The sequence below is a fragment of the Cydia pomonella genome, chromosome 19 (genome assembly GCF_033807575.1).
Source record: "Cydia pomonella isolate Wapato2018A chromosome 19, ilCydPomo1, whole genome shotgun sequence".
Taxonomy (NCBI): Eukaryota; Metazoa; Arthropoda; class Insecta; order Lepidoptera; family Tortricidae; genus Cydia; species Cydia pomonella.
This window is the reverse complement of record NC_084721.1, coordinates 2,211,542-2,228,496: the sequence shown is the minus strand read 5'-3', so window position 1 is coordinate 2,228,496 and position 16,955 is coordinate 2,211,542. Positions and strand designations below refer to the sequence as shown.

The 16,955-nt window shown below is 37.5% G+C and overlaps 1 protein-coding gene across 2 annotated transcripts in view; it reads left to right on the top strand.

Annotated features, from left to right (window-relative positions):
• LOC133528690 (cell growth regulator with RING finger domain protein 1-like) overlaps window positions 1-16,607 on the top strand; it is a 73,065-nt gene extending 56,458 nt beyond the window's left edge. The window contains exons 5-7 of one of the 2 annotated variants that reach the window (XR_009801034.1): window positions 1,369-1,476; window positions 2,151-2,465; window positions 9,983-16,607. Coding sequence is in view for 1 of the 2 variants with exons in the window: in XM_061866161.1 (XP_061722145.1) it covers window positions 1,369-1,476; window positions 2,151-2,295; window positions 9,983-10,125 (396 nt within the window). In the remaining variant the exon portion in view is untranslated. The remainder of the gene's footprint in view (window positions 1-1,368; window positions 1,477-2,150; window positions 2,466-9,982) is intronic. The other variant, XM_061866161.1, reaches the window with a different exon arrangement.
• The last annotated feature ends 348 nt before the right edge of the window (window positions 16,608-16,955 follow it).

The window sequence follows — 16,955 nt, the reverse complement described above, 5'->3', positions numbered from 1 at the left end:
TTGTTGAAAAAAATTGAGAAAAATGTGACGTCACACCAGGCGGGGGAGGCGTTTGCCAAATGTGACCAAGTGTGACAAGGAAGGGGGGGGGGGGGGTCAAAAAACTAGAAATTCGTGTGATGTAATTAATGGATGACCCCTTATGGTGCTCTTTGTGCAATTATATTATAATGCATTGTTTTTCATTCTTGTATTAGGTCGCGGCCCCATAAGGAATCGCGAATCTTCTATAGACCCTCAGAAAAGGCTTGATATAAAACAAAATATATTCTGTTTAACAGCTGAGGTTTGCATTGTTTTCATGCCAAGGAAACCGCAGAAATTTGTCTTACGAGTATACCAATGAGGTCATGTCGTTTATACATGCATTCACCTATCATTGTATGGAATAAGGTCCTACGCCTCTCAGCGTTTATCCGGGTCGCATCTTCAGTTGAATTCGTTTCAGAAGCGCCAGTTTTTTAGGGTTCCGTACCTCGAAAGGACAAAAACGAAACCCTTATAGGATCACTTCGTTGTCCGTACGTCCGTCCGTCCGTCTGTCTGTCAAGACCCTTTTTCTCAAGAACGCGTGTGGAGGTATCAAGCTGGAATTTATATCCAATACTCAGGTCTACTGTCCCTTGGAGCTGAGAAAAAATCAAACTTCTAAGGCGACGCAATCAAAAGATACAGCCGTTTATGCCGCAAATTTTCGACACTCGCAAGGGAATCAAAACCTACAGGGTTACTACTATCTTGAAATTTGGTTCGTACCAAACGCAACGTCTTACAGCACAGATAAAGGAAAAATTGCGAAAACCGTAAATTTTTAGTTACATCATATAATAATATATACCTACAGGTTTGTACGGAACCCTCGGTGCGCGAGTCCGACTCGCACTTGGCCGGTTTTGTTTGCCATATAGGAGGCGAACAAGCAGACGGATCACCTGATGGTAAGCGATTACCACCGCCCATGGACACCCGCAACGCCAGAGGGGTTACCGCAGGCGACAGTTAATTCCACAGTCGAGCTGTGCGAGGCAGGAAGTTTCTGGAGAAACGCACAGTTGAGGACTGCCAACCATCTAAGTGATGAGGATGGAAATGTTGTCGCGTTCAGTTTTCCGCTTTCCAGTTTTTCCTTGTCCAACGCGCAAGGACTTTGGCATTTGCTTTTCCTTCTGATATCAACGTCTATAATTATCTTATGTATCTAGTCGATGTACGTAGCAAGATTCTGACAACCTCAAACAGTCACCCTCAGTCAGAAGGCCGTACAATTTAATGATATACCACAGGTCTGAGGCGCGCATAATAATCAAATATTTGGGAATATTATACTCCCATACTGTAATTAAACTAAGATATATATTTCCATTACAGGTAGCGTTGGTGAGCGTGGTACACATTCGCGATGACCAATGCTCGCTTCCGAGCGGCATCATCGCGCAATATCTCAAGCAAGCCAACGGGCATCTCTCCTGTCTCAAGGTATAAAAAGACATGTATCATTTTTTTCCGCACAGTCTATTTTTTTAAACAGCAGATTTTAACTAAGGGTGGAAACTGATATACCTATTGTGCACGAGATATTTTGGATCTCGAACTGAGAGTATCGGCGTTTTTGCCGAGAGGGGCCGAATATTCGGTATTCGTAAAACTACTAATCGTGGCATCTCTAGTGGTTTTACGGTAACTAAGGAAAATTGACAACATTTATAATTAAGCATTATAACTCTTAATGTACATAAATGTAACTCCCTGTCTAAGTACATATGTAATAAAATAGATAGTAACTAGCTACCGTCTAGTCTTATGTTAATGATGTCCTATATTCGCATTGTTATCCTCGTATCTAACGTAATTTGCTGTCTGATGATATCTCGTAATTTATAGTGTTTGAAATGTTGCAAATGTTGTTGAAACGTACAGTTTGGCGTCCAAGGGACACTGGTAAAGCTAAGAAGCCGATATTTGGCAAGATAAATTTGATAACTTAAGTTTAAATTCAACTGATTATAATATAGATTAAGATAAATATTGTAGCTGTCTAACTCGACTCGTCGCCGACAAAACAGACCTTTCGGTGGAATGCCTCCAACGTATGGTCTAAATGCCAGAGGACACCCCTGTCACCTACTAATGGAGCCCATGTGGTCTTTCAGCAACTATACGTGACGGGCGAGCAATGCGACCCGTCCGAGCGGTACGCGGGCGCGGAGTCCGCGCTGTGCTGCGTGTGCGCCTCGGCGCCGCTGTCGCGCGCGCTGCTGCCGTGCCGACACGCCTGCCTGTGCGCACACTGCCTGCGTGAGTACATACTAGACTAGTGGCTACAACTATACGTGGCGGCGAGCAATGCGACCCGTCCGAGCGGTACGCGGGCGCGGAGTCCGCGCTGTGCTGCGTGTGCGCCTCGGCGCCGCTGTCGCGCGCGCTGCTGCCGTGCCGACACGCCTGCCTGTGCGCACACTGCCTGCGTGAGTACATACTAGACTAGTGGCTACAACTATACGTGGCGGCGAGCAATGCGACCCGTCCGTCGTTCCGCTGTAGGCCCTCTGATAATTAGTGCGGTGATCAATTGATCATCTAGTGATCTGCTGGATGTGATGCGTTGTGGTCTGTAGTTTATTAGAATCGCCTCCATGAATAGTAAATGGCTATTGAAAAAATAATAAAAATAACAACTTATTTCTATTACTTAATAAAGTAACGCGTGCTACGTGCAGGCACGCGTTTCACTAATTGATAATTAATTATAAGTAATAATCGTTACATTCGCATTACAGACGCATAATGTACCAGCTTTGACTCAAATTGACCATTTCTAAACCTTTATCTAAAAATGTAAGTCCACCGATGTTCATCGTGTTGTGGTTAGTACATAATTCGAGACCACCGGCAAACCGGTATAATTAAAATTATATTACGCTAATAAGTACGTTAGGCACACGTTTGGCAGTTAGGGTTAAAGTCTAACTAATTATGTCCTAAAAATATACGTCTAAATAACTAGATTTGCTACGTGACTGGCTCTGTAAGCGATTTGAAAAACATTATGAATTAATATTAAATTACTAATAACTTACTGCGAAGATATTTAGTTAATTATTGATACCGAAACAACCAGACGGACAAGAAACTAATTTATATACGAGATTGTATAACTTATCGTATTTAAAAGCAATCTCTTTATTTAACTTGCTCCCCTGCCTGCAGAAGATTAGCATAGGTTTAATTTTAATTTATTTTAATTTATTGATTTAAATAAGAAACAAATTACTTCTTTCTTTTCTCATAGCATGTTTTGGCGTTTGTAAAGTCTTTAATTTTGTGCTAACCTGTAATATGACTACCTTTGTATCCTGTCTGTGGAAACCTGTAATTGGCTTCCCTGATACATATTTATGTTAACCTAGTTTTAGTTTACTTAAGCTGTTGGTTTTCCGAATAAAATAAAATAAAAAAATAAAAATTAAATAACTGACAAAAAAAAAAACGAGTCTATTTGTATTGCCATTTTGCTCTTAGGTGTGACATATGAACTAGCTAGAAAACGAATTTACCTGACAATCCAATTTAGTCAATAACCAAAAGAAACTAGGTATACACATCCTTCTTTTTATCTCGATATGATTCTCTCTGCCACGCTCCACTATAGGCTGTTTATCTGACATGTCTATTTCTACGTTATGAACAAATAGCCACACATTTGACGTGCCCCTTCCCGCAAAAATCGGCAGACTGTTCGGTGCCGAAAATTACAGACATGTCGTTTCCAGTTACCTTAATAGAACTGCTATATTGTCGATTCTATTCGAATATGTGTAGCCGTCAGATACAAATAAACCAATTGTGATAGATATTGTTTAATTCTTTTGTAGGTATTGGTTACTTTCTATTTGTTTCTGCGTCCGTTAAATCATTGACTCACTATCCACGACCTGTCTGGTCTAGTGGATAGTGAGCCAATGGTCCCGGGTTCAAATCCTGGGCATTTATTCGTATTATGACACGGATATTTGATCCTGAGTCATGGGTGTTTTCTGTGTATTTATTCAATTCAAATATACTTTATTCATGTAGGCCTAGCAACAAGCACTTGTGAATAGTTAGACAATATTACATATAATTATCTTAAGCTAATTATCAGAGCAATTTATTGATGTTGTAAATATTATTCCATATATAATACTAATGAATATAATTCATAGATCAGATTTAATACTAAACATTTCACAAAATATAGTCATACAAAAAAAATTGTATAAAAAATACTAGTCTAGATTGTTTCTAGAATAAATTCTAAATGTCAAACAAATATAATAAAAACAACAAAGGAAATTTAAGTATTTATAAATATTTATATACCTATTATATATATCATTGTCTAAGTACCCGCAACACAACCCTTATTGAGCTTACTGTCGGACTGAGGCAATTTGTGTAATAATGTCGTATAATATTTCATTTATTATAATTAGTTTATTTTAACCTGCGTTAACAGCAACATCTGTGGACCTTATTGCTTTGCAACAAGGTTTCCGATTCCTCAGTTAAACAAATACTGAACGATGATACTAACTCGGGATGAAACTACCAAGCTAAATCGCCAAATCTTATAAGTTTTGCCAATCGATGGATAACAGTGAGGTATGCGGTAGGTTCCAACTACAACACTTAACTGACCAAAACTGAACCTTATCTTATTGTAATTAGGTTTCGAATTCTCCTCAAAATAAGAACGATGGTAAACTAGGAATGCACCAATGTCGCTCCGTGCGGTAATAACAAAAGGCGTATCGATTAATTCGTGTCACGCGTCACCTTGGCCCTCGAGTCGCGGTCCAAGCGGCCCCTCACAATGTGAATGCTGAACGCTTTTAAGGCTATCACTATCAATTTATGGCGCTAACTCCATAACTGGGGCACCCCAAGATCGTTTAAGATGAAATTAACCTTCGGATGTCAAGAGCGCCTTAAGATATCATGCATATATTCAAGCTTTCAAGTAAATGTTAAAATGGTCTCTTGTGCTCATAGTCTTAGGGCATGAGTGACGATTTTGTTCTCGTATATATACTTTATTCGTTGTATATAACGTATAACGTTTTAACGGTTGAAGTCAACCTTGAAAAATATTTCAGAACCATGTCTTAGGGATTCCTTGTCAACCATGTTTCCTTTAAAGATGCGAATTTTCTTCAGTTTTTTTAGGAATATGTAAGTATTGACTAAAAAATAAAAAAAAACTGTTTCGAGGTTACATCACGAAACCTAACCTAATACAATTCCAACATTAGCGAACCATATCATAAAGTGATCAATTCCATATTGTTTTCGAGTACCCCATAACCAAGTATGACGGGTCACCCAAGGATTTCAAAGACCTCACGAGCGACGCTATCGACTACTTACGGAATGCTAAATTTCAGTTATGATTTGCATGTAAATACTTTTTTTATACTACGTTGGTGGCAAACAAGCATACGGCCCGCCTGATGGTAAGCAGTCTCCGTAGCCTATGTACGCCTGCGCATGCGCGTTGCCGACCTTAACACTCCGCACCCTCGTTAAGCTCTGGCAAACTTACTCACCGGCAGGAACACAACACTAAGTAGGGTCTAGTGTTATTTGGCTGCGGTTTTTTGTAAGGTGGAGGTACTTCCCCAGTTGAGCTCTGCTCTAGATCTGGAGTGCCCTACCACACAAAGCGAGATGACATTCACAATGCCCATACCTCTCTTTTGGACGTACTTTAAGAACGTTCCCGGGTCCAACTTAAAACACAATGTAAACATGCCATACGATTATAAATAAATCAATCCCAAAATGGCATTTTATGACAAAAATATCAAATTTTATGGTCTGGCCACGACATATATGTATGTGAATTTGTAGAAATGAAAACTAAACTTGGCATAGCTTACACCGCCGTATCGACCGTCCTTACGATCAGATTTTGCCGTCACGTCCTCACATCCGATGCTACTCGCTATCAATATTAATGTCCACCAATATCAATATACAATGATCACGTGGACACTGTTTGGGTACAAGTTTAGGTAAACAAAAACATACTTATGTACCTACTCTTTCCAATCGGATCGCCTACAACTTTGGTACTATAATATTATAAGCTTTATCAAGCTTAATGTAGGACTTCATTATGTGAATTTGTAGAAATGAAAACTAAACTTGGCATAGCTTACACCGCCGTATCGACCGTCCTTACGATCAGATTTTGCCGTCACGTCCTCACATCCGATGCTACTCGCTATCAATATTAATGTCCACCAATATCAATATACAATGATCACGTGGACACTGTTTGGGTACAAGTTTAGGTAAACAAAAACATACTTATGTACCTACTCTTTCCAATCGGATCGCCTACAACTTTGGTACTATAATATTATAAGCTTTATCAAGCTTAATGTAGGACTTCATTTTGTGTAATAATATCCTATAATTATTGTATCCTCTGTCTCTCTCTGGTCTTTTGATGGGCTTGCGTAGGTGGGGATATAGATCCAACACGTAGAACGCCTGCTGGAACCCGCATAGACACCCATGAACCGGTTGCAGAAGGCATTGGGATTGAAGTTTGGGTGGATAATGCATTGACATATATCTAAGGGCGCGCCTTACGGGCACTAAGAATGGTGCTAGTTCAGTGGTGTCACTCACGAATTCGAGCCAATAGTGCAATAAGACAATAAAACTGGGTATTACCAAGACGTCCGGGCACCTGCCATAACAATGTTTTCACTAGTTATCGAGGCGGGCGGTGACTAGCCGCCCACAAGGTGGAACTGCTGTCGTGAAGACGACCAGGAGCAACACCAGTGTGAGCGGCTCAGGGATGTCGAGAGGTGTACTCTTTTTTCTACCCAGTGGCTGATCACAGCCAATGGCCAATGAAGGCAAGCCAGAGTTGAGTCCTGCGGGTCCACTCCGACCGACGAGTGGAGACGGAGACCCTGGCCTACTCTCTGGAGCACACGGCTCCGTGGGGTCGTTACTCCCCAACAGTTCGCCCCGAGCTGCCTTGCATTTTATTATTATTGCTTTGCTATTCTGCTACGGCTTTTTTTCGTTTTGACGCTGGATCATACCAGGAAACTGGAACGCGTTTTTTCTGTTTTTCATTTTCTAGAAAATTGTTTATGTGGAGTTATAGTCTAAAACGGTTCTTCACTTTAAAGACCTCCAAACCTTTTAACCCAAGAGCCACGGCCAGGCCTTCGGCTATTCGGCTCCTCCTTAGTACGAGCCAAAAGTAACGACTCACGGCCCGAAGTTTGGGGACGTAGCCCAAAAAAGTACAAAATATATTATATTACTTTCAAAACACACACAAATAATATGTAAATAATAAATTCACTATAAAAAAACGAACAGGCGGAATTAATGCGACTATAGGCATTCTCTACCAATTCCAATCAATTTCAGGAAAAAACACATTTGCAACACGCTTCGTCAAATTATGCACATTATATACGAATTATAAATTCAGGTTGTCATTTTCATACAATACTCGTATTTTAATGTCTCCTTAGTTATGCCACAGTCAAACAATACAGTCATTCGACGATGCCAACTAAACAGGGCAATCGTGCGGGGTGCGAGAAGTGAGGGGCGGGTCGCGCGCATCCGAGCTGCTTACATGGCCATTATTAGTAGCTCGGTACTACTTACAGGGCTGCCCATATGGTTTTTTTAGCTGTCCTTTTGGACAGTTGTGTAAATGTGACAACCCTACTACTGTGTTCTTTTGCGGTGTCGGCATTTATGCAAACATATGGCGTCGGTGAAGGCGCTACTGTTACTTTTCACACTGTGGTTAATGCCCTTGTCTAAAATCGGCTTCCGCCCTCTCACATATTATCACACAATAGAAAAATATGTCACAGCACTCACAGCGGAGACAACAAAAGGACACAACGATTAAAATCTATTACCGTAGTAGTAATTATTCAGACAGAACAGATTGAAATAATTATTACGTGTCCAACCTCGATGATCAATAATGACATCAGAGCTCTCATCGGTACAAGATACGTGATATCCTTAACAGTCACCAAGGACTGGTTTTATTCATCAGATCACGTAGTAAATCCAGAGGAAAACATCGGTATTAACATCCTACAATAAGAATACCTATGTTTTTTTTTTTCAGATCTCAAGTTGAATTGGCCTTTTTGAGCACGGTGTGTTTTCAATATAAAAATCGTCCAAAATAAATGCATAACCCTTAAATTCCTAAACCTTTCATACGTTACCTGGTGGTAAAATCGCGGAACCTCAGTTGTGATGTGCGGTAAAAACCGTTCTGGAAAAAAGTCAAAAAGTTGACTAAAAATTCGGTCAGGATCACACACAGAAAAGAAAGAAAGAAGAAAAGAGGTTAAAACAAGAATTCATTTTAATTATTGTGCCGTTACTGGTGTGTCACAATTTAGTATTCTTAGGATTCCTTTTTTTTTCAGTTCAAATTTTTTTTTGTTAGCCAGTTTAAAAGCAACAATCATATCGAGGACTAAGGGTGGTACCTGCCTGTGCACCTCATTAAGCAAAATGTGAGACGCAAATACAAATTAGATCAAAAATTGGAGAGGGGTCATCCACTAATTACATCACAAGGATTTCACGAATTTTTGACCCCTCCCCCCTCCTTATCACACCTGGTCACATTTAGCAACCCCCTCCCCCTTGGTGTGACGTCACATATCTGGCAATCTTGTTATTAACATATTAACCGATTCGAATGCAGTATTATTATTGCAATAAAAAACAATTTGTAATAATAGCAATTTAGAAATTTTATGACACAGAACCGATTAGGAATAAAAATTTCACGGATAAAAGCTATACATATATTGTTGCAAATACTAGTTATTTTTATTTACCTGTACTGCTAATACAAAAAAATCAAAACAATTTTTGTCTACTAGTGAAGTTAAGTGACGTCACAAAGCTGCTCACTCCCCCCTCCCCCATGTCACAACACGTCACATTTTCTGTACCCCCTCCCTCCCCCTAAACGTGTCATGTAATTAATGGATGGCCCCAGAGGTGCTACCACGCTAATGATCGTTAATATTATAATTGCATCATAACACACTGTATAAGCTGCATAAGTGCATACGTGACATCCTTATTAATTTATCACTATCAAGGATCCAAGTTTTATTGGTAGTGCAGTAAAGACAGGATAATCTGCAACTTTACCTTGTATATTACTTATTTTAATCATTATGAATATTAAAAGAGTGCGATCACGCCAAGCTGTCTTATCGGAACGTTAAATGGTAACTTTTACTGTTACCTATATACTGAAATAAATGTCATATACAAGAAAAAGTGACCAAGGCCTCTAGTGCCCCAGGCTGGATTCGAACCAGCGTCATCTGCTATCACGGCAGATGTCCGAGCCATTCTGCCACGGGGGTCACGGCGGCGTAGGTCGATTTTTTCCAAGTATATGCATCTCTTACTCAAGGCTTACGGCGCCCCCTGGCCAAACTTGTACCTACCTGTTTAAATTTTATTGGAAGAATGTATACCCTCGAAAAATCGTGCATAAAGCCATTGACTTGACTAGCGACATTTACGTTTCAGTTGCCACTTTATTATTATTTGGTTATTATTGTTATTACGGATAAAGGAAATGAAATGTCTAAGAAACAACAGTTTAATTGGATGCCCGTTTGAAAATTCCCTATAAGTGTTTCTCTTGCCTCAATATTTCACTTACCCCATCTAACCTTATTTTTTATTCAAATCAAAATCAAAAATGTCTTTATTGCAAGATTATAGTACATTTACAGTGGTTAAGATGTTTAAATATGTTTATAATAAAACATAATCTACCCATCAGAGCATGCAATAGGTTATCCACTTCATCTCTCCAATACTGATTAATAGTACAAAATAATGTATGTGTGTGTAATACAGAATAATGTACTGAAATTATATTTTCTTATTACAGCAAAGCTAGACAAGTGCCCGATCTGCCGCAGCGCCATCACGTCCTATTTCTGCATTCGAAACGACGAAGAACCGCTGTCTGAGCTTAAGCAGCAGCGCTTCCCGTTCAACAGGCGGCTCTTCAACCTGTTCCACTACCACTAGTGGAACTGGTTACATAATTGGTAACATCACGTCCTACTTTTGCATCCGAAACGACGAGGAGCCGCTGTCCGTGCTAAAGCAGCAGCTCTTCCCCTTCAACTTGTTCCACTACCACTAGTGGACCTAGTTCCATAACTGGTAATATATTCCGGCACACCTTTAGCAACACTAATTGAATAAATACTCCGATACCACTAGTGGAACAACTAGTTCATAACTGTTAACATGTTCCAGCACATTAGTAGTACTAGTTGAACAAGTTCCGAATGTTCCGCTACCAGTAATGGAACAACTTGTTTCATCAGTAGTTACACGTGTGTCAGCACCAGAAGTACCAATAGTAAAATAAATCCAAAACCATTATGGGAACTAGATCACTAGTGACTCGTTTTTTCACCACTACTAGCAGTTCCACTAGGTAGTTATATGTTTGGGAACAAGTTCCACTAATTTTAGTGATATGAATACTATCACTAGTAATTGTAGTGACTCGAGCACTCAACTAGTTCTATACACACTAGTGAAACATACTATTAAGTGTTTAAAAAAATAGAAAACTGTTCTACAATAATGGAACACACTCAAAACGTTCCATAGCCGCATTGGAACATATTATGGACTACGAAACGTGAATGTGATTAAAGTATAAAAATAGTAATTTTAATATATGCACTATTTGATGTTTCACTTAGAAATTGTAGTGAACTTTAAACATTAGCAACAGTGGAGTGAACGTTGCCATCTGACTGAAGTGATGTGAATATAACTAAGTGATAAATACGATAAATTCAGTGTTAAGTTAATTGATAAATTGGCGATAAAATCGTAATGTCGTCGGTCGATGTATTATGAACTTTTGGTACATTTAAACAGCAACCCTTTACCCTTATACCCTTTAAAAATATTTTTACGGTTGATTTTTCAGAGCTAATCACGTTGTGAGAAAACAATGTGTACTTAGATTTTATTTAAAGTTATAGACTACACATTTTTTACATTATGGACATTTTTATTATCCTAATTTCCTAATAGTCGAAAAAGGGTGTCTCAAGATTTTCATTTCCTTTTCGTTACCATGTTCATAGATTTTGGGTAACGGAATGGAAGTAACGAATACGGTATGAAAATTCAGAGACACTTTCCTATTAGAATCGAAATAGCTGGTGATATGGAGTGGAAATAACATAAGTATTCCCAAATGTGACATAAAGTTTAGTGTACAACTTTAAATTAAATGGTTCACTTATCCCGTGTTTTCTTTACATTTGATGTAATATTTTTGTTTAGATTGACCGTAAGTTCTCGAATTTCTTATAAAATGTTCGTCTACATAGATCAATAGATAAGTTTTGCAATAACAAATATGAAACAAAGAAGTAGCCTATCACATATACTTTTTAAAACTATATTTCCATAGACATTGTTTGGCGTTTTTTCATTTTAAAGTTTAAATCTATTTTTTAATAAGTAGATTTAAAAACAAAGTAAACGTTTTCCCGCCAAATATTATCTATGGATATATAGTTTTAAAAAGTGATAGGCTATCTCTATGTTTCATATTTGTCTATTGAAAAACTTATCTACTGACCTATATACTAATATTCTAAACAAATCCTATAATCAGATGAACATTTTATAAGAAACAGGTCGATGTACTGGCAATTATTTATGTTAACTGTTTAGCTTTAGAGGCTATTGAAATTCTCAGGGTACTCTGTGTACATAATGTATTATTTTTGTGCTGTGAAGGGCCTATAGACATAGAAATTGCTTTGAAGGTAAATTTTTAATACACCAATTCTGATATTAACACAACTGATCCCTGAGAATTTTAAATATCAGTAACTCTTTCAGCTTTTAATTTTGTTTAGTTAGTGCTTTTAATTTCTTAGTCAGAATAGTTTTAAGTTATTTTGGACGTGTGATGTTGTTTGTTTGAAGGAATGTTATTTTTATTATTTAAAATACAAAAAGACAATGTTTATTTGAGATTGTATGCGCTGCGTATATATTTGTGTGATATGAAAGAATTTATTATTTCAGTTTTCTTTATAAATAAGTTATTTTATTTCAATTATATGACTGAGAGCCTTTCGAAATTATATACTACCTATGTAAACGTGTTAACTGGGGTATTTGCGACTATAGGGCAAAAACATCTTCAAAAAATACAAGAAAGAAAAAGTTTGACACTATTTCAACGTGACATGTTTCCTTATGCCGCAGATAATAGAATTTCTTGTTTCCTAGTAAGTGCATTTGCCCCATAGATCCAATTTCCCCTGTCAATCTTATATTAAAATTCAGAACAAAATATAAAATAAAGATTCATTGCGTCATTCAAAATTTAAATTACACTATCTTCGCATTCTATAAAATTAAAGTAGTTTACTTAATATCTTTACTACCGACCATTAAACCCTAAAAATATTCTCACAATATTGTAGATTTTCGATCTCTAGTATTTTCCTCTATACTCATGACGTATAAACTTACGATTTACGAAAATTCCTAGTAATTTCATTAGCCAATAAGACGTCTGATAGTTGGGAATGTTTTGGCGTTGTATGGATACTTGTCCTACGCTATCCTCAAAAACGTGTGATTTAAAACTAAAATTGGCAGAAATTAGCCGTATATTGAAACAGTTACTTTTATCATATATTTTTGTGGACGATTTTATACTTGTACAATTCATCTTTGTAATGTATCCTGGTAAAGTCACATTGACTGTTGACGACCGTATTGCTGACAAATAAAATCTTACAAAACTATTGTAACCAAGGTACTTCTTCTTCGTAACTATATGAAACTTTACTATATACGTGATCGAGATCTGATGATAAAGTCAGAAGGTGGATAGTGGAACTCTTTAGCACTCTTCATGTTTGGGGTCATCCATTAGTTACAGCACACGTTAGGGGGAGAGGGGGGTCAAGAAAATGTGACAAGGGGGAGGAGGGAGTCACATACTTTGGGACGTCACTTTAACTTCATCAGTAAACTATTTTTTTTATTCGCCGTACAGTTAAATACCGAGTTTTTCGAACGATAATCGTTTTTATTCATTTAATTTTCTTTCTTAATCGGTTTTGTGTTATAAAGTTACTAATATTTTTTTATTAAAAATATTAACTAATTCGATTTGCTGATTTCGTTGAAAACAAAATTGCCAAAAATGTGACGTCACATCAGGGGTGGAGGGGTTTGCCAGATGTGATCAAGTGTGGCACGGAGGGGGAGAGGAGTCAAAAAACCTCGAAAATCGCGTGACGTAATTAATGGATGACCCCTTTAGGCTAATATGACTCAAGTGCCCACAACACAAGCCTTATTGAGCTTACTGTGGGACTTAGACAATTTGTGTAATAATGTCTTATAATATTTATTTATTTATTTATATGATTTGTTTTGTATTGTAACTTACACTCCAAAAGTGTTAGTTGATATACGTGTGTATCAAAAAAATCCTGTTTTGGCTGAAAATCACGAAATGCGATTGGTTGTCAACGGTCAACATATTTGTTCACCTCAACTTTTATGTTTCGGTTATTATGTACCTAACAACGTAGGTAACTAGGTGCATATTGCAACGCATTTCCCCAAATAAATGTGTGTATATATATGTGTGAAGAGAGGCGCTGTGATATCGGACAGGTTCGTGTAAATATAGCGTGTATGTTAGTGTTAAACACATAAGACAGTGAAATGCTTGTTACGTACATTCGCCATCAGATATATCGGATCGGCCGAGGTGTTCAAAAATATCTGAACACACACTAGAGGCGTGTTCAGATATTTGTGAGCGCCTTGGCCGCTCCGATATATCTTGACGACTACACATCTATCGTATACCTCTTGCTTTTAAAGGTTGACTGTTTAAAGGCGTTGTTCCAATTTTAACTTTTTTATGTGCAAATTAGAGTCGGACCAAGCTAACTTTGCATGGTATTTGTGAAGGCATAGTGTGGCCGTGTCATACTGTCAAATCTCTAAGAAAATATGGAGTTTATGATGATACCGCCTCACTTTGTTCTATTTAAGCTTGTAAAGACTCTGATAGATTTCTTTTTTTAGTTTTTTGCGTGCATCCCTGAACAAGTAGTATAACATCACATCACTTTTGGATATATCTGGGTACATTAAGAGTCCACAGCAAGCTCGGTTCTCCATACAAACGTAGTTACGTTCTCATTTTAAAACGAATTAGCTAGATTGCTCTGACACTTTGTACAGTCAGCGTCAAATACTTCGTAGCAGTCAAAGTGGCCAAATAGTTCGGTACACCGTACTAAATATATGGTGTACCGAACTATTTGGCTACTTTGACTGCTACGAAGTATTTGACGCTGACTGTACTTACAATAGGATAAGGTACATCTAAGACTGTAATTAGTTTATATAGCCTCAGATACAACAGTAAAAAAAAATACAGCGAATTTAAGTTGTCCATACAAAACTTGTTTTGCTCTATTTTGTTTGCTTTATAAGCTAGTATATAAACTAATTACAGGCATAGATATACCTCATGTGCAAAGTTTCATTATAATCCAACACGTAGTTTTAAAATGAGAACGATACTCCGTTTGTATGGGAAGGTGAAATTGCGCCGAGCTTGCTGCGGACTCTCTTAACACATTCACTGCCGGGAACCCACCTGGTGGGCGCTCGTGAACTTTGTTCAGAACCCGCTGGCCGGGTTGTTTTGTGCGCAGCTATAGACCACCGGTTTCTAGGGTAGTGCGCCGTTTTTTGTCTGGCAGTGAATGTGTTAACGTATACACACACACATTGAGTACGTAAAAAACGCCGTTTTGATGAAAGTAAATTAAATAATAACACTATACTATACGATACGATTATATATCTTGGTAAAATACGTATAAATTTTACTCACTCTAATTTATTTATAGCTTAGTCCAATCATTTTAATTGTAAATTATTTTAGTAGTCTTCCAACTATGAACCCTATTGTTAATGTCGTAGATCTCATTATCGCGTCACACTTGACACTTAGATTAACTTCAAGATCACTTTTAGGGCTGACTATATATTACGTCACTGTAGACATTTTAGATCGATACTTATTATCACATTTGTGTAAATTCTCAAAGAAATTGGATATCAACACGTCACGTGGTATATAGACGGCCCCGTAGTTCAATTTAGTGATGTTACATCTAGTATGTAATCTTTGGTCCACGTTTTAGAATAAGTTGGAAAAAATTATAAGAGGCATAACCTTGTAGGTACACTATTTTCTGTTAATACATGTCACGTCATGTTAATTAACTAAGTCTAACCATTTTCATCGGAAAGTCTTGCCAAGGACGCCAACGACAGCCACAGCCGACAGTTTCGTCAATGCAATACGAACTTATGCGAGACTCCCTAAAGTTCAATTTCGCTTAAATAATCGCGATCAAATGGCATCCGGAGCAGGACATATTCCTTCGCCGTCCGGCGTTCAAAATGGGCTATTCCGTCATAGCGGTTATATAAAAGGCTCACGGTACGCTATAGGACTTATTAAATTAGATAAAATTGAAATCATTTTCAGTAAGAACACAGTTGCATTTGTTTTGTTCCGTTCCATTTTCAAACAAAACGAAATCAACAATGTTTCTAATACTGTAGCTTCAAATTTCAGTTACAAAGTTTGAATTTTATTCCTTATATGCCTGGGCATTAGGAGGATATTACAAACTGATTGCGTGAAGCAGTTTTCGATTCTAATCAGATGATCTTTGGTACTCTGCTAATATTGACGACGGAATCTGCTGATGACGGAAGCCCCTACGGACGGGCCTTTTTTTTTTTAAAGTATTTGTTAAATTTGGGCCAAAGTGTTACTTAGCGACAGGATCAGATACGATTTGCCGTCCACGCTCATGATACAGATGTACTGCATAATCCTTTGCCACCGTATTTTCTCGGAAACGTTCGTATTTGTCATGCTATTTCAGTCAACCTCAGTACTTTTTGTACTAAGACTGACTAAAATAGAATAACACGTTCGTGCGTTTCCGTGAAAATACGATGGGACAAGATTATACACTACATCTGTAATATGCGTCAATCTGCCAATTCCTTTAGTATAATATGTACAGTTTACTTTTGGACTCCTTTAAATCAGCTTTTTCGAGGCTCAAGACTTGCAGCGATAATTGTTTTGTAATTTTATTTTAAAGAGTGAATTGGCAATGCCTTTTAATTTGGTAATGCCACGGTGTATGTGATATTTTGAATGTGTTTATTGATAATATAGATTCTAGTCTGTACTACTGAGTTATATCTGTGAATGGTGAATTTAATTTGTTTAAAAATGTGAAATAAAGGAGTCTAAAGAAATGTAATTAATCAAGAGTTTAGATATCGCAAATCGGTATTATTAAAACGCTAGTATTAATACAACATAAAGTGTATATTTTTATTTAGAACATTGTAACGAAATTGGAAAATAAACGTAATTGCCAAAGTAATTGTTGTTTCATCTTCAAATGTTTCCACTGGGGACAACTAGGATTCATTCCTTTTTAATGCAAGTATGTAATACATGGAAGTCATACCAAAAAAGAGGTGTTGCCTTACATCAAATGAGGTAGTTCTGTTTTTTACATATATTGGTAGTGATTAAATAGTAATGACAAATCCAAATTTTCGACCTCGAAAGCCCTTCGGATCATTGTGTGTATAATGTATAGTCAGCGTCAAATACTCTGTAGCAGTCAAAGTGGCCAAATAGCACCGTACTAAATATATGGTGTACCGAACTATTTGACTACTTTGGTTGCTACAAAGTATTTGACGCTGACTGTACAGTACAGCGA